General features: G+C 38.0%; 1 protein-coding gene across 3 annotated transcripts in view; it reads left to right on the top strand.

Moving 5' to 3' along the window:
* LOC121963201 (E3 ubiquitin-protein ligase rnf213-alpha-like) overlaps positions 1 to 12,485 on the top strand; it is a 44,579-nt gene that overhangs the window by 17,634 nt on the left and 14,460 nt on the right. For all 3 annotated transcript variants that reach the window (XM_088077599.1, XM_088077598.1, XM_042513526.2), the window contains 21 exons: positions 81 to 265; positions 415 to 558; positions 1,615 to 5,193; positions 5,519 to 5,649; positions 5,871 to 5,966; positions 6,083 to 6,204; positions 6,509 to 6,622; positions 6,698 to 6,747; positions 7,250 to 7,400; positions 7,524 to 7,659; positions 7,785 to 7,970; positions 8,299 to 8,423; positions 8,553 to 8,713; positions 9,068 to 9,271; positions 9,846 to 10,033; positions 10,311 to 10,434; positions 10,621 to 10,721; positions 10,832 to 11,011; positions 11,474 to 11,619; positions 11,794 to 11,896; positions 12,128 to 12,242. In XM_088077599.1, coding sequence (XP_087933725.1) covers positions 81 to 265; positions 415 to 558; positions 1,615 to 5,193; positions 5,519 to 5,649; positions 5,871 to 5,966; positions 6,083 to 6,204; positions 6,509 to 6,622; positions 6,698 to 6,747; positions 7,250 to 7,400; positions 7,524 to 7,659; positions 7,785 to 7,970; positions 8,299 to 8,423; positions 8,553 to 8,713; positions 9,068 to 9,271; positions 9,846 to 10,033; positions 10,311 to 10,434; positions 10,621 to 10,721; positions 10,832 to 11,011; positions 11,474 to 11,619; positions 11,794 to 11,896; positions 12,128 to 12,242 — 6,341 coding nt within the window. The remainder of the gene's footprint in view (positions 1 to 80; positions 266 to 414; positions 559 to 1,614; positions 5,194 to 5,518; positions 5,650 to 5,870; positions 5,967 to 6,082; positions 6,205 to 6,508; positions 6,623 to 6,697; positions 6,748 to 7,249; positions 7,401 to 7,523; positions 7,660 to 7,784; positions 7,971 to 8,298; positions 8,424 to 8,552; positions 8,714 to 9,067; positions 9,272 to 9,845; positions 10,034 to 10,310; positions 10,435 to 10,620; positions 10,722 to 10,831; positions 11,012 to 11,473; positions 11,620 to 11,793; positions 11,897 to 12,127; positions 12,243 to 12,485) is intronic.

Here is a 12,485-nt window from a genome sequence, read left to right as displayed (position 1 = left end):
ACTTAATTTTTATTGAGTGATTATTATTGATGCCATGATTTTAGTCCGCCAAATGATTTATGGTTATTCCATCATTTTAGGCAAGTCATTGTATGTCCAAAGAGTGTATGAAAAGCTGGAGGGAAGTGTTGAACAAGGAACTGCATTTAAGAAGTGCATCCGACTAACTGAACATGAGGTTGATGACTACAAAGTTCTCCAGTCCTTGTATGACACACCAAAACAAAAAGATTTCAAGTTGTTTCACTTTGATGTCACATCCTCGGTAAGTAATATTTACATTATCATAATTCTGAATGTTATTTGATTTTTGTTGAACAATGTTGTTCTCAGAGAATCTTTAAGATGGTCAGATTTTGCCTTATCTGACTTACTTTTAAGATTTTTTTTAATAATGTAAATTGTAATACCCAGGTGCAAAAGGGCTTGAATGAATTCCTATTCAAGCTTTTCTTTTTACGGTACCTGATGGATTCAGATGGACGGATGTGGCGCTGCAGCCACAAACACTTGTACATCGTCGAGTTACTGGAATCCACAAACAATCAGCCCAGACCTGTAAGTTGAGATTTAATGTTTTATGCATTCTTTATCTCATTAAATCATACCACAGATTTGTATTGGTTTCCTTTAATAATTCATATTATTGCTTATCCTTATCCAGTGAAATGTTCTGAGAAAAGATCCGCAAGTACTAAATACTGGGGGTCTCATAATTTAATCATAATTCTCCAAATCCACAATTCCATTAGATTTTAGATTTTAAGTTCACCATTTGATTTCTTTTTTGATTGAAACTTTTTTTTTATATTGAGCCTTGATACCAAAAATCTTTTTAAAGAGATTATAGGTTTCATATCCTAACAACTATCATTTACATTTTTTTATTTTTATATATATAGAGTGATAGCCTACATGGTATTAAATATAATTTAACTGGTGAATTTGGGGGATACCACAATAAGGCTGTATGATCAAATTTAAATGGTTTATCTAAAATGTAAAAACAACATATTTCACCATACAGTTGAATAAACTATTGACAAAAACAAACAAAAGAGCCCTAGATGGTGGACAGGAACCTTACAACAACAGTTCACTCACCTGAGCCTCTACGCCACTAGAGCTTTTCACATTATAAGCATAGACCTGCAAACTGTGGTTTTTCTGTTATTATGTTCATTGTTTATGTAAGTCACAGGGAAGGCAATATATTGCCACACCCATGATTTTCCAGTTTTGCCGTTTCTCCATCATCTCCAACTCTGTCAGCCATCTTCGTAGTATTCTTTTTCTCTTTCTTTTGATACATGCAAGTAGGTGAGTGTCGCCAATCCTGATCATGCTGCTTTAAAGATTATACTGAAAGCTCATCTTAACGGGTTTTCCATTAAGAATTGAATTGCGACATCTCTAGTAGACGGGCCTACTTACAGCCACATCTGGCATTTCAAATACAATCAGAACAAGGCTGATTGGTAGGAACTGCAATTGGCAGCTAGTAGGAGATTGAGGTATAAATTCAATAAAATCCATTTCTCAAGATCCTCAAACAAGAGGATAGGCTCAAATGATTGATTATAACCTTGTATATATTTATTTATATGTTTTTAGGGGCGGAAGGAGAACTTTGCATTCTCAGATGTTTTCCCAAAGGTGTTTTGTCGTCCACCAAAGGAGGTTATGACTTTGGAAATGAGAAAAGAGGAAAACTCTGACATGAAAAGTGATGAACCCCTCATGGATGATGAATGTTTCAGGAGTGAAGCTTATCAGAGATCATATCAGTACCTCACACGTTTTTACAACAAGATGAATCTTGACAACTTTACTTACCATGGAATTGAAGGGACTCACGCAAAGTGTCTTCAGATGCTCTTGCTCCACTGTGGTGTTTTTGATCCATCTTGGGCAGAGCTACGCAACTTTGTCTGGTTCCTTAATCATCAGTTGCAAGATTGTGAGAATTCAGTCTTTTGCAATTCTGAGTTTGTTGGAGACACTCTTCAAGGGTTCAAAAACTTTGTTGTTGAGTTCATGATCTTGATGTCCAAAGACTTTGCAACCCCATCACTTTGCGTTACTGACCAGAGCCCAGGGAGTCAACAAATTGACATTAGTAGGCTTAATGAGAGAGACCTGGCCCCATTCCTCATCAGAAAAAGGTGGGAGTCTGAGTCACATCCATACATCTTTTTTAATGATGACCGCATGTCTATGACTTTCATTGGGTTTCACCTGAAGCTCAATGACCAGAGAGGGGTTGATGCCATAAATCCCTTGACAGGAGAGGTGATAAAGAGAAACATCATGACTCAAGAGCTGTACACTGGCTTAAGACATCAGAGAGTCCCTTTAAATATGGACATTGATCAACTTCCTCGTGCTGACAAGATTGAGCATCTGTGCAGTGTGCTAGGCATCAAGCGGTCAATAGATCCTGATGAAACATATGAGCTGACCACCGATAATATTCTCAAAATGATGGCAATTCATATGAGATTTAGATGTGGCATCCCGGTCATCATAATGGGTGAAACAGGATGTGGTAAGACGAGGCTTATCAAGTTTATGTGTGAGTTGAGAAGGTGTGGAGCACCAACAGAAAACATGAAACTGGTTAAGGTTCATGGAGGAACAACATCAGCAATGATACATGAGAAAGTTGTGGAAGCAGAAAATCTTGCAAGGATCAATAAAGAGAAACACAAATTGGACTCAGTTCTTTTCTTTGATGAGGCAAACACCTCAGAAGCCATAAGCAGTATCAAGGAGATACTTTGTGATAACTCTGTGCAGGGACAACAACTCTGCTCTCAAACAGGACTACAGATCATTGCTGCGTGCAATCCCTACCGGAAGCATACAGACAAGATGATTGAAAGGCTGGAGACATCTGGACTGGGCTACCGGGTCAGGGCTGAGGAGACTGAAGACAGACTTGGCTCCATCCCTCTCCGCCAGCTTGTGTATCGTGTTCATGTGTTACCCCCCAGCATGATTCCTCTTGTTTGGGACTTTGGGCAGCTCAGTGACTCAACAGAGCAAATGTACATTGAACAAATAGTGCGAAGACAGGCAAATGCCACCTTGATTGCAAGCAGTTATATTCCTACTTTTACTCAGGTATTGTCATCATCACAAAAGTTCATGAAAGAGAGGAAAGATGAATGCAGCTTTGTCAGTTTGAGGGATGTTGAACGTTGCATGCACGTGTTTGTGTGGTTCCACAAAAATCACTCCATGTTTGCTGCGGAACTGAGAGCGTTCCTTCAAGATCCATCTCAGAAAAAATACAGAGAGAGGTTTTCATTTTTACCTGCTCATGACAAAGTAATCTGGTCACTCTTGATGGCCACTGCAGTGTGCTATCAGGCCCCCTTGGAGGACAAAGTGCCTTATCAGAAAACTATCAGCCAGTTGCTTCCTCCTGAATATGACACAAGGAGAGTACAGCAGGAAATCCATCTTATGAAGGACCTCATACTCAGTGGTGTACCCATGAGTAAGACAATAGCCAGAAATGAGGCTTTGAAAGAAAACTTCTTCATGATGGTGATCTGTGTTGAGCTAAGAATTCCCTTGTTTATTGTTGGGAAACCAGGGAGCTCCAAATCACTGTCCAAAACCCTTATTGCAGATGCAATGCAGGGCCCTGCCTCACATTCTGAACTTTTCAAGAGGCTGAAGCAAATACATCTGGTGTCTTTCCAGTGCAGCCCTCATTCAACTCCTGAAGGAATCATCAGCACATTCAAACAGTGTGCCCGCTTTCAGGAAAATAAAAACTTGGATGAATACATCTCAGTAGTTGTTCTTGATGAGATTGGATTGGCTGAAGATTCCCCAAAAATGCCTCTGAAAACATTGCACCCATTACTGGAAGAGGGTTGTGTCGATGATGAGCCAGAGTCACATAAAAGGGTTGGATTCATTGGAATTTCCAACTGGGCACTGGACCCTGCCAAGATGAATCGTGGAATATTTGTGTCCCGTGGAGATCCAAACAAGAAAGAGCTCATCAAAACCGCAAAAGGGATATGCTCCTCAGAGGAAATGGTTCTTCGATGGATCGATTGCCTCTTTGAGCCTTTTGCAAAAGCATATACGGCAGTATGCGAAGAAAGCAGGGGTTTTTTTGGTCTGCGGGATTTCTACAGTCTGATAAAGATGACATTTTCAGCTGCCAAAAACAACAATGAGAAACCCACTGCAGAACAAATCACTGGAGCAGTCCTGAGGAACTTCAGTGGAAAAGACAATGTGGATGTGATGGGCATATTCAGCCAAGAACTCAGAGATGATTTTGCCAATGCCAGCCTCACCAACATTGATTTGGTTGAGCAAAGCATCTCTCAAACTTGCCAAGTAGACGAAAGTCGTTACCTTCTGATCCTCACAAAGAACTGTGCAGCTCTTCAGATTCTCCAACAAATATTCCTCCGTCACAAAGTCCATCCAGAGATCATCTTTGGGTCTAGTTTTCCAAAGGATCAGGAGTACACACAGATTTGTAAAAACATCAATTGCATCAAGGTTTGCATGGAGACTGGACAGACAGTTGTGCTCCTGAACCTTCAGAATCTGTACGAAAGTCTGTATGATGCTCTCAACCAATACTATGTGACACTAGGGGATCAAAAGTATGTTGATCTTGGATTAGGAACACATCGTGTAAAATGCAGAGTTCACAAAAACTTCAGGCTCATCGTCATTGAAGAAAAAGAGGTGGTCTATGAGCAGTTTCCAATCCCACTGATCAACAGGTTGGAGAAACACTACCTTGACATCAACACTGTTCTTAGAAATGAGCAGAAGGACATCTCCAGACAACTACATGAATGGGTTGATGATTTTGTCTCGTTAAGCAGTCAACACCCCATGAAAAAACGATATGTTCCAAGTGATGTCTTCATTGGCTACCACTCAGACACATGCTCCTCTGTGGTCTTGCAAGTAACAAAGAATGAAAGTGAAGCAGATGCTCAGACCATTTTGAACAAAGCCAAAGATGTTCTGCTAAATTGTGCCACTCCTGACTCAGTTGTTCGCTTGGACAAATCCAGACTGCCTGATGAGGAAAGAGAGATTTTAATGTCAAAATATGTTAAAGAGGAGATGCACAAATCACTGGGCGATTACATTGTCTATCACACACAGCAGTTGGAACAGTCCCAGTTCATCTTCACTGAGGTAATTTTTTTTTTACTGTTCACCAAAGCACTGTGGCACTATTAATGTAACAGACACATGACAAAACTAAACAACAATACAAAAAGCTTAATCTTATATAAATTATTACTATATATGATTAACAATATCAAACTGCAGTCATATATAAATCCTAGCTAATCTGCAACTGAAATGCATAGTAAGTCACAGACTATAGACACAGAACAATAATATGTAGTGCTGTGTGTGTGGGTGGCATTTTCTGTTAGCAGTGGCAAATGAGAAATGAGTTATAATAAAGCAATATCAATATTTTGAAATTCTCATTTCTTTGTCTTTTTTGAAGGTCACAACGTTTTCCAGGCTGCTGACTGCAGCAGACACTCAACAACTGCAGAATGTGACACAGATTGATGATATCAAGCTGCTATCAGTGCAACAGTTTGACACAGAGTACTCATTCCTCAAGAAAATCAGGTGTGTAAATATGTTGTGAAGAGCATGTCACATCTGCTGTGGTGCTTGTTTCTAGCTCATTTCAAACTCAACAATGGCATTTCCCCTACATTCTTAGCATTTGTCTTTGGATAGGTATAAAGTGCATTTACCACGCAAATACAGTCTATGGGCCTTCACACAACTGCTGTGTGATCACTCTGTCTATTCAAATGTAATTCGTACCTATGTCCTTGTATTAGGGAATTTCTTGGCTCAACACCTGCAGAGAAAGTACTCATTATCCAAACAGACTATGATGAAGACTGCCTCAGGAAGAATATTCTTTCCTCAGCCAAGTGAGTCTGAAGATAACCACGTTACTTTCTTTTACATCTTTCTCGACCATTATTTCAAAAGCTCATATTTGTTCACTTTTCTTCTGTTACTCATGCTTAATGGATGGATTTCTCAGGTATTCATGTATCAACGAAATGAACAAGTGGCCTGCTACTGACAATGGAAAGATATTTGTGTACTTTATCATCAAACTTCCTCGAATTGAGGGTGGGACGTCCTTTGTCGGTTTTCAAGGCGGTTAGTCCTGCTGTTACACACGCACACACACAACATAAGTGGCCAAATTGGCAAAATTATCAATTTGATATAAATGACAGCAAAATTAGTAATGATAATGCAATAAATTTATAGAGAACTTTTCATACTCAGCAAAAAATGCTTTGCACTGTTACAGATTAGTTAGTTACAACAGTAACAACAAAAGAAAAGACAAAAAAAATCAGAAAGAGCAAACAGTTTAGCCAACAGTTAAAACTTGCCTATTGTGTCTTCATTAATTTGACCTTTTAAAAAGATTTTGTTTGTTTGTTTGTTTTTCCAGGTCCTTGGAGGTCTGTTCACATTGATGATCTCAGAAGATCAAAAGAGTTTGTGTCAGATGTTCATTCCTTGAAAAATCGACGTCTAAGTGAATTTTTTGAAGATCCACCTGAGGGTAATTCATAAAAAAAAGTTATATATTTTTTAAAATAATTAAAAAATTAACCTTTATTTTTCTTATTTTCCCAAGCCATGGACTCAGACGACCACAGCGGGGTGCCACAAAATGATGTCTCCACTGTAAGTGTTATTCATCACCAATATTTATAAACCTAGAAGATCAAGATGATCCTTATTATCAGTCATGCCACTTAACAAAAATACAACTTTTGATTGTATTTTCTGCATGGTTAAGTACAAACTAAATGTGCAAATTTAACATTTGCCACTACATTTTTACCAGGAGTGACAATGTTGCAATGGCTGGTATTGCTTTCAACTTGTGAGTCTTTGGTTGCGTGTGTTGTCATAAAATATGGTCCTGGTGTCCTGGTGGTCTTTTGTCATGTGGATGACCATGTTTAGTATGTTGCCAGGTGTTTATGTATCTGTCTGTCATCTGATGGCAGATGGACAGCTACTGATGGTGACATTGGCTTTGATGTCTCTTTTTACTATAACTAGAGAAAAAGTGCAGCATCATCATCAGGGCTTCTGAACTGTGCTGAAGGATTCACAATAAGGACATTTTTCAGATGCTGGGATGCCGTTGTTCACTTATTTATTCTAAATATTTTTGCAGGTTTTGGGAGATGTGTTTGATGTAACAGATCTGATGAGGAGCTGTGTGCAGAGTGCAGTAAGCATGCTCAGAGATGCAGCAGACAGCGGAGAACTCAGCACAAAGAGAGTTGAGAACCTGCTCACACTTCTGGATGGAAGTCAGACAGAAGGTTTAAAAAACTGCTTCTTTATATCAGGCCATCATTATACACATCTACTCTGTGTGCAGTAAAATTTTCTAAGGTTGAAAAATCTATTTAATTTTTTTTTTGTAAATTCATTTTGTTGTCAAGGTCTGTTTGCTAACATACTGAGGAAACGCCTCCACTTGCTGTTAGAGAACTATGAAGCCAATGTCCCCAATCCAAAAAGCTGGGTTCTCATGGAGGCGTTCAATGTCAGTTCTCTTCAAGAAGGAGGAACGTTCCTGTAGGTCCCCTCTTTACATTTTTGACCTTTCTGTGAATATATATATTTATATGAAATGCATACAATCTGAAGCTGTCATTTATTCATTGCTAGGAATTTAAACAAGTTATCAATATTTCTAACAGACACACACTGTGGAGGAAAATCCAAGCAGTTGTCACTCCACTTCTAGCCAACTTGGTGTCTGTCATTGACCGAGATTGCAATTTGGAGCTTCTGCTGGATGGCACTGATGACATCAGGAATCTTTGGCTTGAGATATTTGGGAGCAAAGAGATGCTCAGTATACCTTATGTGAAGGTGGAAAGCAAGTGAGTATCTCTTGGTTGTATGATTAAGGTATCTATTAAGCACAAATGCTTCAATTTTAAACAAATTTGGTCTGAATATTGTCAGGGGCTGGAGTATATTGTCGAACTAATTTTGACAATATACCCCAGCTGTTGTTCAGTCTGGGGTTGGTTTGTAAGTTGTTTTTTACATTTACTGTAGTTTTTCATGTATATGCGTCTGACAGCTGTGTCTGTGTAGGCTTAATGTTTTTGGGTTGTCCATCCAAGTGCTTGTGTATCCCATTGTCGTGATTCCACTGTCTTGCAAAATCACATTCATAACATTTGCCACCTGCCTCTGCTACAGCTCCAGTGTCTTAATGGTACAAAGCCATTGCCTGGGGGGAAACGCCATGCGCTGCGTTATGCCGTTCAGCTGGTGGATCAAAGACTTCTTGGATGGGGTCATGATGCAAACAACCAGACATGAAAGTAAATATCCTATATTGTAGGAATATCGAAATACCTTATGCTTTTAACTCGTTGTGATTATTTAAAGTGCTTTGTTACTGACAAATTAAACCCCAACTTATCTGTGGAATTCTTCACTCTTCTTTGCAGCTTGTTTACCTCATCATTTCCAAGAGTTGTTCTTGAACACACCACTTGGCAGTTATATTGCTACAAATGTGAATGCAAAAATGAAGAAAGAATTTTTTCAAAGGTACCTGCAGGATTTTGTTTCCATGAGCATGAAAGTGGCATCAGATGAGGAATTGCAGGTGAGGGTAAACAAAGTGTGTGTGTACTCTATTTGTTTGAATTACTGCAATCACATACTATAATATTAGCCTAATTACTGTATGTCTTTGCTAATAGTTGGTTGTTAGTACAGAAAGTTTTATATTTAATGCACATTTCTTCTCCCCACCATAACCATGGACCAAAAACAAAAATTAAAACATACCTAATTTTTTTCTTTTCTTGTTTTGTGATAGCAGGTAAAAGTTATGGATGAAAGTGATTTTGGCAAGCCTTTCTCAGTCAGACTTACCTTAAGGTGTTTTGTTCATTAACATTGCTGCAGTTAAAAACAAACACCATATCATTAATCTATTTGTGCATTTAATCCTCAGCTCTTGTGTCAGGCCCTGGCCAGCTGTGTTGATGAAGTACGGGCACGAAGAGGAGATGAAGATGAGCTTTCTCTTTCTCACATCCACATTGCCTACCATATCTACCAAAGTCGTCTTCAGAACCTCTCACGAATGATATCTCTTCAGCCAGTTGTTGCTTCTCATTTGCGAAGAATCCAGCAAATTCGAAATTGTCCAGAGATGGTAAAAACATTTCCTCAGTAGACCACTACAACTGCAAAAATAAAACAAATATATATTTATCCTACACATATGATTAATATATAGCATCCGGCTTTTTTAATTTACCACTGAATAATTTCAAAGCACATTCATGGATTATACTGCAACTGATTATTGACATACTGTACCCCTAAATAAATCAATCATTTACAGTTTCCTGGGGTGTCCCTATCTGAGTGTGTTACTATCTGATATAGTGTTTTTTCAGAGTACAGAACATCAAAATATATGTAGAACACAATGCTAGACACAATGCCTACCTCCAAAATGTGTGAGTTGTGAATATGATGTTTTGATTTAGTAAATATATGTTATAAACTGTATTAATTAACATTAATGAACCAAAAATCCCAGACAACAGAGACCTTAAGTAAATGTTTTTTGTACACACAAAAAAAGAAACTGACCTTTGATTGCATCATATTTGAAATGATTTTATTGGGATATTTTTCATATTAATTGGACTTTATTCAAAGGATGTTTTAAAATTTGCAAAAATACCAAATCACGTCCAGACTGTTCTGCTGTACTGTAGGTTTTGGATGTCCATGCAGCCATGGCATGTGTTGAATGCCTAGAGTCTCCTACTTTGGATACGAATCCTCTCTGCCAGCGCTGGCTGAAACAGGTGAAGAGGCTACAAGCCTCTCTGGAATTGATTTGCTCTCACCAGAACACCAAACTATACGGAGAGCGATGCAAAGAAAGACTTCCCACAGTAAGGTAAGGCCCGATGCACAGGATTGTGAGCAATTACATTAAGTGTTAATGTGGTTTGCGTTTCTTGGTGTGTCTATCAGCCCTGTCATAGACTGGTGATTAATTTAAGGGATAGAAACTTTATGAATGTGTATTTTAAATTGTAATAAAATGGCAATATGAAACATACTTTGCTGGGTGCACAAACACAGATATTTTTTTTTTTTTTTTTTTTAAAAAGCCTCATTCAAATGCAAAACTACTGCAACCAACTGTGATCATGGTCTGTAATATTTTATAGAAACGGCTGGAAGCGCATCTACATCCTCTCATTGTTTGTGGAACACATGCTTCTGGATTTCCAGAATCAGAACGAGAATCCGTTCAAAACACTGGTCCTGAATCACATTCAAACCTTAAGCAGGGTGAGTACATTTTTAATGACCCACAAAAACAGACATAAGCAATGTAACTTCCATAACATATGATGGGGCTCCCTGTTTTATCTCATCTATTTTGTGAGTATTAGTGTCTCGTGTTCTTAATACCGTTGGCTATATGCTCTTAGTTAATGTTATATTTATCACCAATGTTTGTCACCTATTTCAAAGGTTCTGGAGGGAAACTCAGATGTAAAATCAATGCAGGCATTTCAAGCTGTAATTAAAGTACTGAAATCCTGTACACAGGGGGCAAGTGATCAGATTTTCAGGTAAGGATTTGATTTTTTGACAGTTCAGTAATTTTGAATATAAAAGTTGCTCTTAAACTTCACTTCAATTACACTAATTGTTGTTGGTTTCATTTTTAATTTTATTTTAGGTTTGGATTTCAGTGTGCAGTGTGCATGAGGAAGCCTGAGATCCCTGTAGGGTTGCCGTGCCATCACATCTACTGCTCAACATGCATCAGGGAAAACCTTGATGCAGGGAATACTTCCTGTCCTAAATGCAAGCAGCAGTTACCAAACGGATTTCAGCCACATGTCTCTGAGGATATCAGGTGAAAGTTTTTAAATAAAATGTGTACTATTAAACACCTGCAAAAATCCAAAGGTGAAAGTCACTTTCTTCAGGATCAATTACTGAATAGCCATTGCAGGTTTGACTAATGTGATATAAGTTATTATGAACTTGAATCTAGGCTTTTACTAATAGCACGACTGTTGTTTTTAAGTGTGTATGACCTTTTTTTAGCAGCTCTGTGTCATACCTTTTTCAGTGATGGTTTCAGTGATGGAGTGGACGTTATTGTGATGAACAGTATCACTCAAAAGACATACAGTGGTCACTGAACTAAAGTCCCCTGACAGTGTGTAGTACTTGAGTAATCAGCTGGCCATACTCAGTCAGCTGGCCATTGTTGTCAGTCATATTTAGAGATTATCTTATAAACACTAATGAAATACGATCGCTTTTGAATTCTTGGATTTTTATGTTGCATTTGATTTTTGTGATTCTTCAGGATTTCTGTCAAGAAAATTGCAGAATTCAGGTGCCGTTGCAATGGTTTCTTCATCGATTTGCTGTCCACTGTGTGTTTCAAGGACAATACACCACCAACTAGAGATGTCATTACCCATCTTTTGTCATTCCTGATGGTTGAGACAGGTACCACTTACTGTAGATACAACAAATTATTGTTGTTTTGTCTTTGTTCTAATTATTCTTATTTTTTCGGAATTTTTTTATGTATGTTGACTTTTAAACAATAATAATTTAACTTTGTCATTTTGGATATTGTTGCTAATATTGAATCTAAATCTTTTTTTTTTTTTAAACCAGAATTTAATCAGATTTACACCAAAGATCTGTCACCCTTTGATGAGTCCCCAGATAAAAACCCAGTTATACGATCTGTGATCCTCAAGCTGATGCTGAAGTTCAGGTTGGAAAGCTGAACATGTCAATCTAATGTTGAAATTCTACATCTTAGATAATTAGAGCTGCATGCAGATATAAATGTCAGCAACACTGCTGAGGAGTTGGAAAGCATTGCTGCTTAAAGCACATTGAATGATTTCATTTTGAGAAAATGTCTAAACAGATTTATGCTCTTCTTCTTCATCTTGCAAAGCTCTTTTGCATTCTACTAAATGAATGATGAACTGTGTTTCAGCTTTGATAAAGTCCAGGAATATTTGCAGCAGCATTTGTCATCTGTTGAAAAAAGCAAATTTGTGGATGAGGATGACAAAGCAGAGCTTTATGCCTTGTACATCAACTGTTTGGAGGTAAAACATCTTCAGAACAAATATATAACACTACTAGTGTTGCATTATGTTATATTGTATTTTGAAAGTGCAGAAATAAAGGATGGAAATAGGATTTCACTGCAGATTTTAAGACATTCAGAAGGGTTCACAAAGAATATGCCTCAGGGGAAGCTTTAAAAACACTGTACTACTTATGAAGCAGCATAAAAACTGTGAGCTCCCAAAACCAAATTATTCGTCCAGCAGGAAATTACACATCCA

The sequence above is a fragment of the Plectropomus leopardus genome, chromosome 5 (genome assembly GCF_026936395.1).
Source record: "Plectropomus leopardus strain MGB_pleo_1.0 chromosome 5, ASM2693639v1, whole genome shotgun sequence".
NCBI lineage: Eukaryota > Metazoa > Chordata > Actinopteri > Perciformes > Serranidae > Plectropomus > Plectropomus leopardus.
This window is presented reverse-complemented; position numbering and strand designations above follow the sequence as displayed.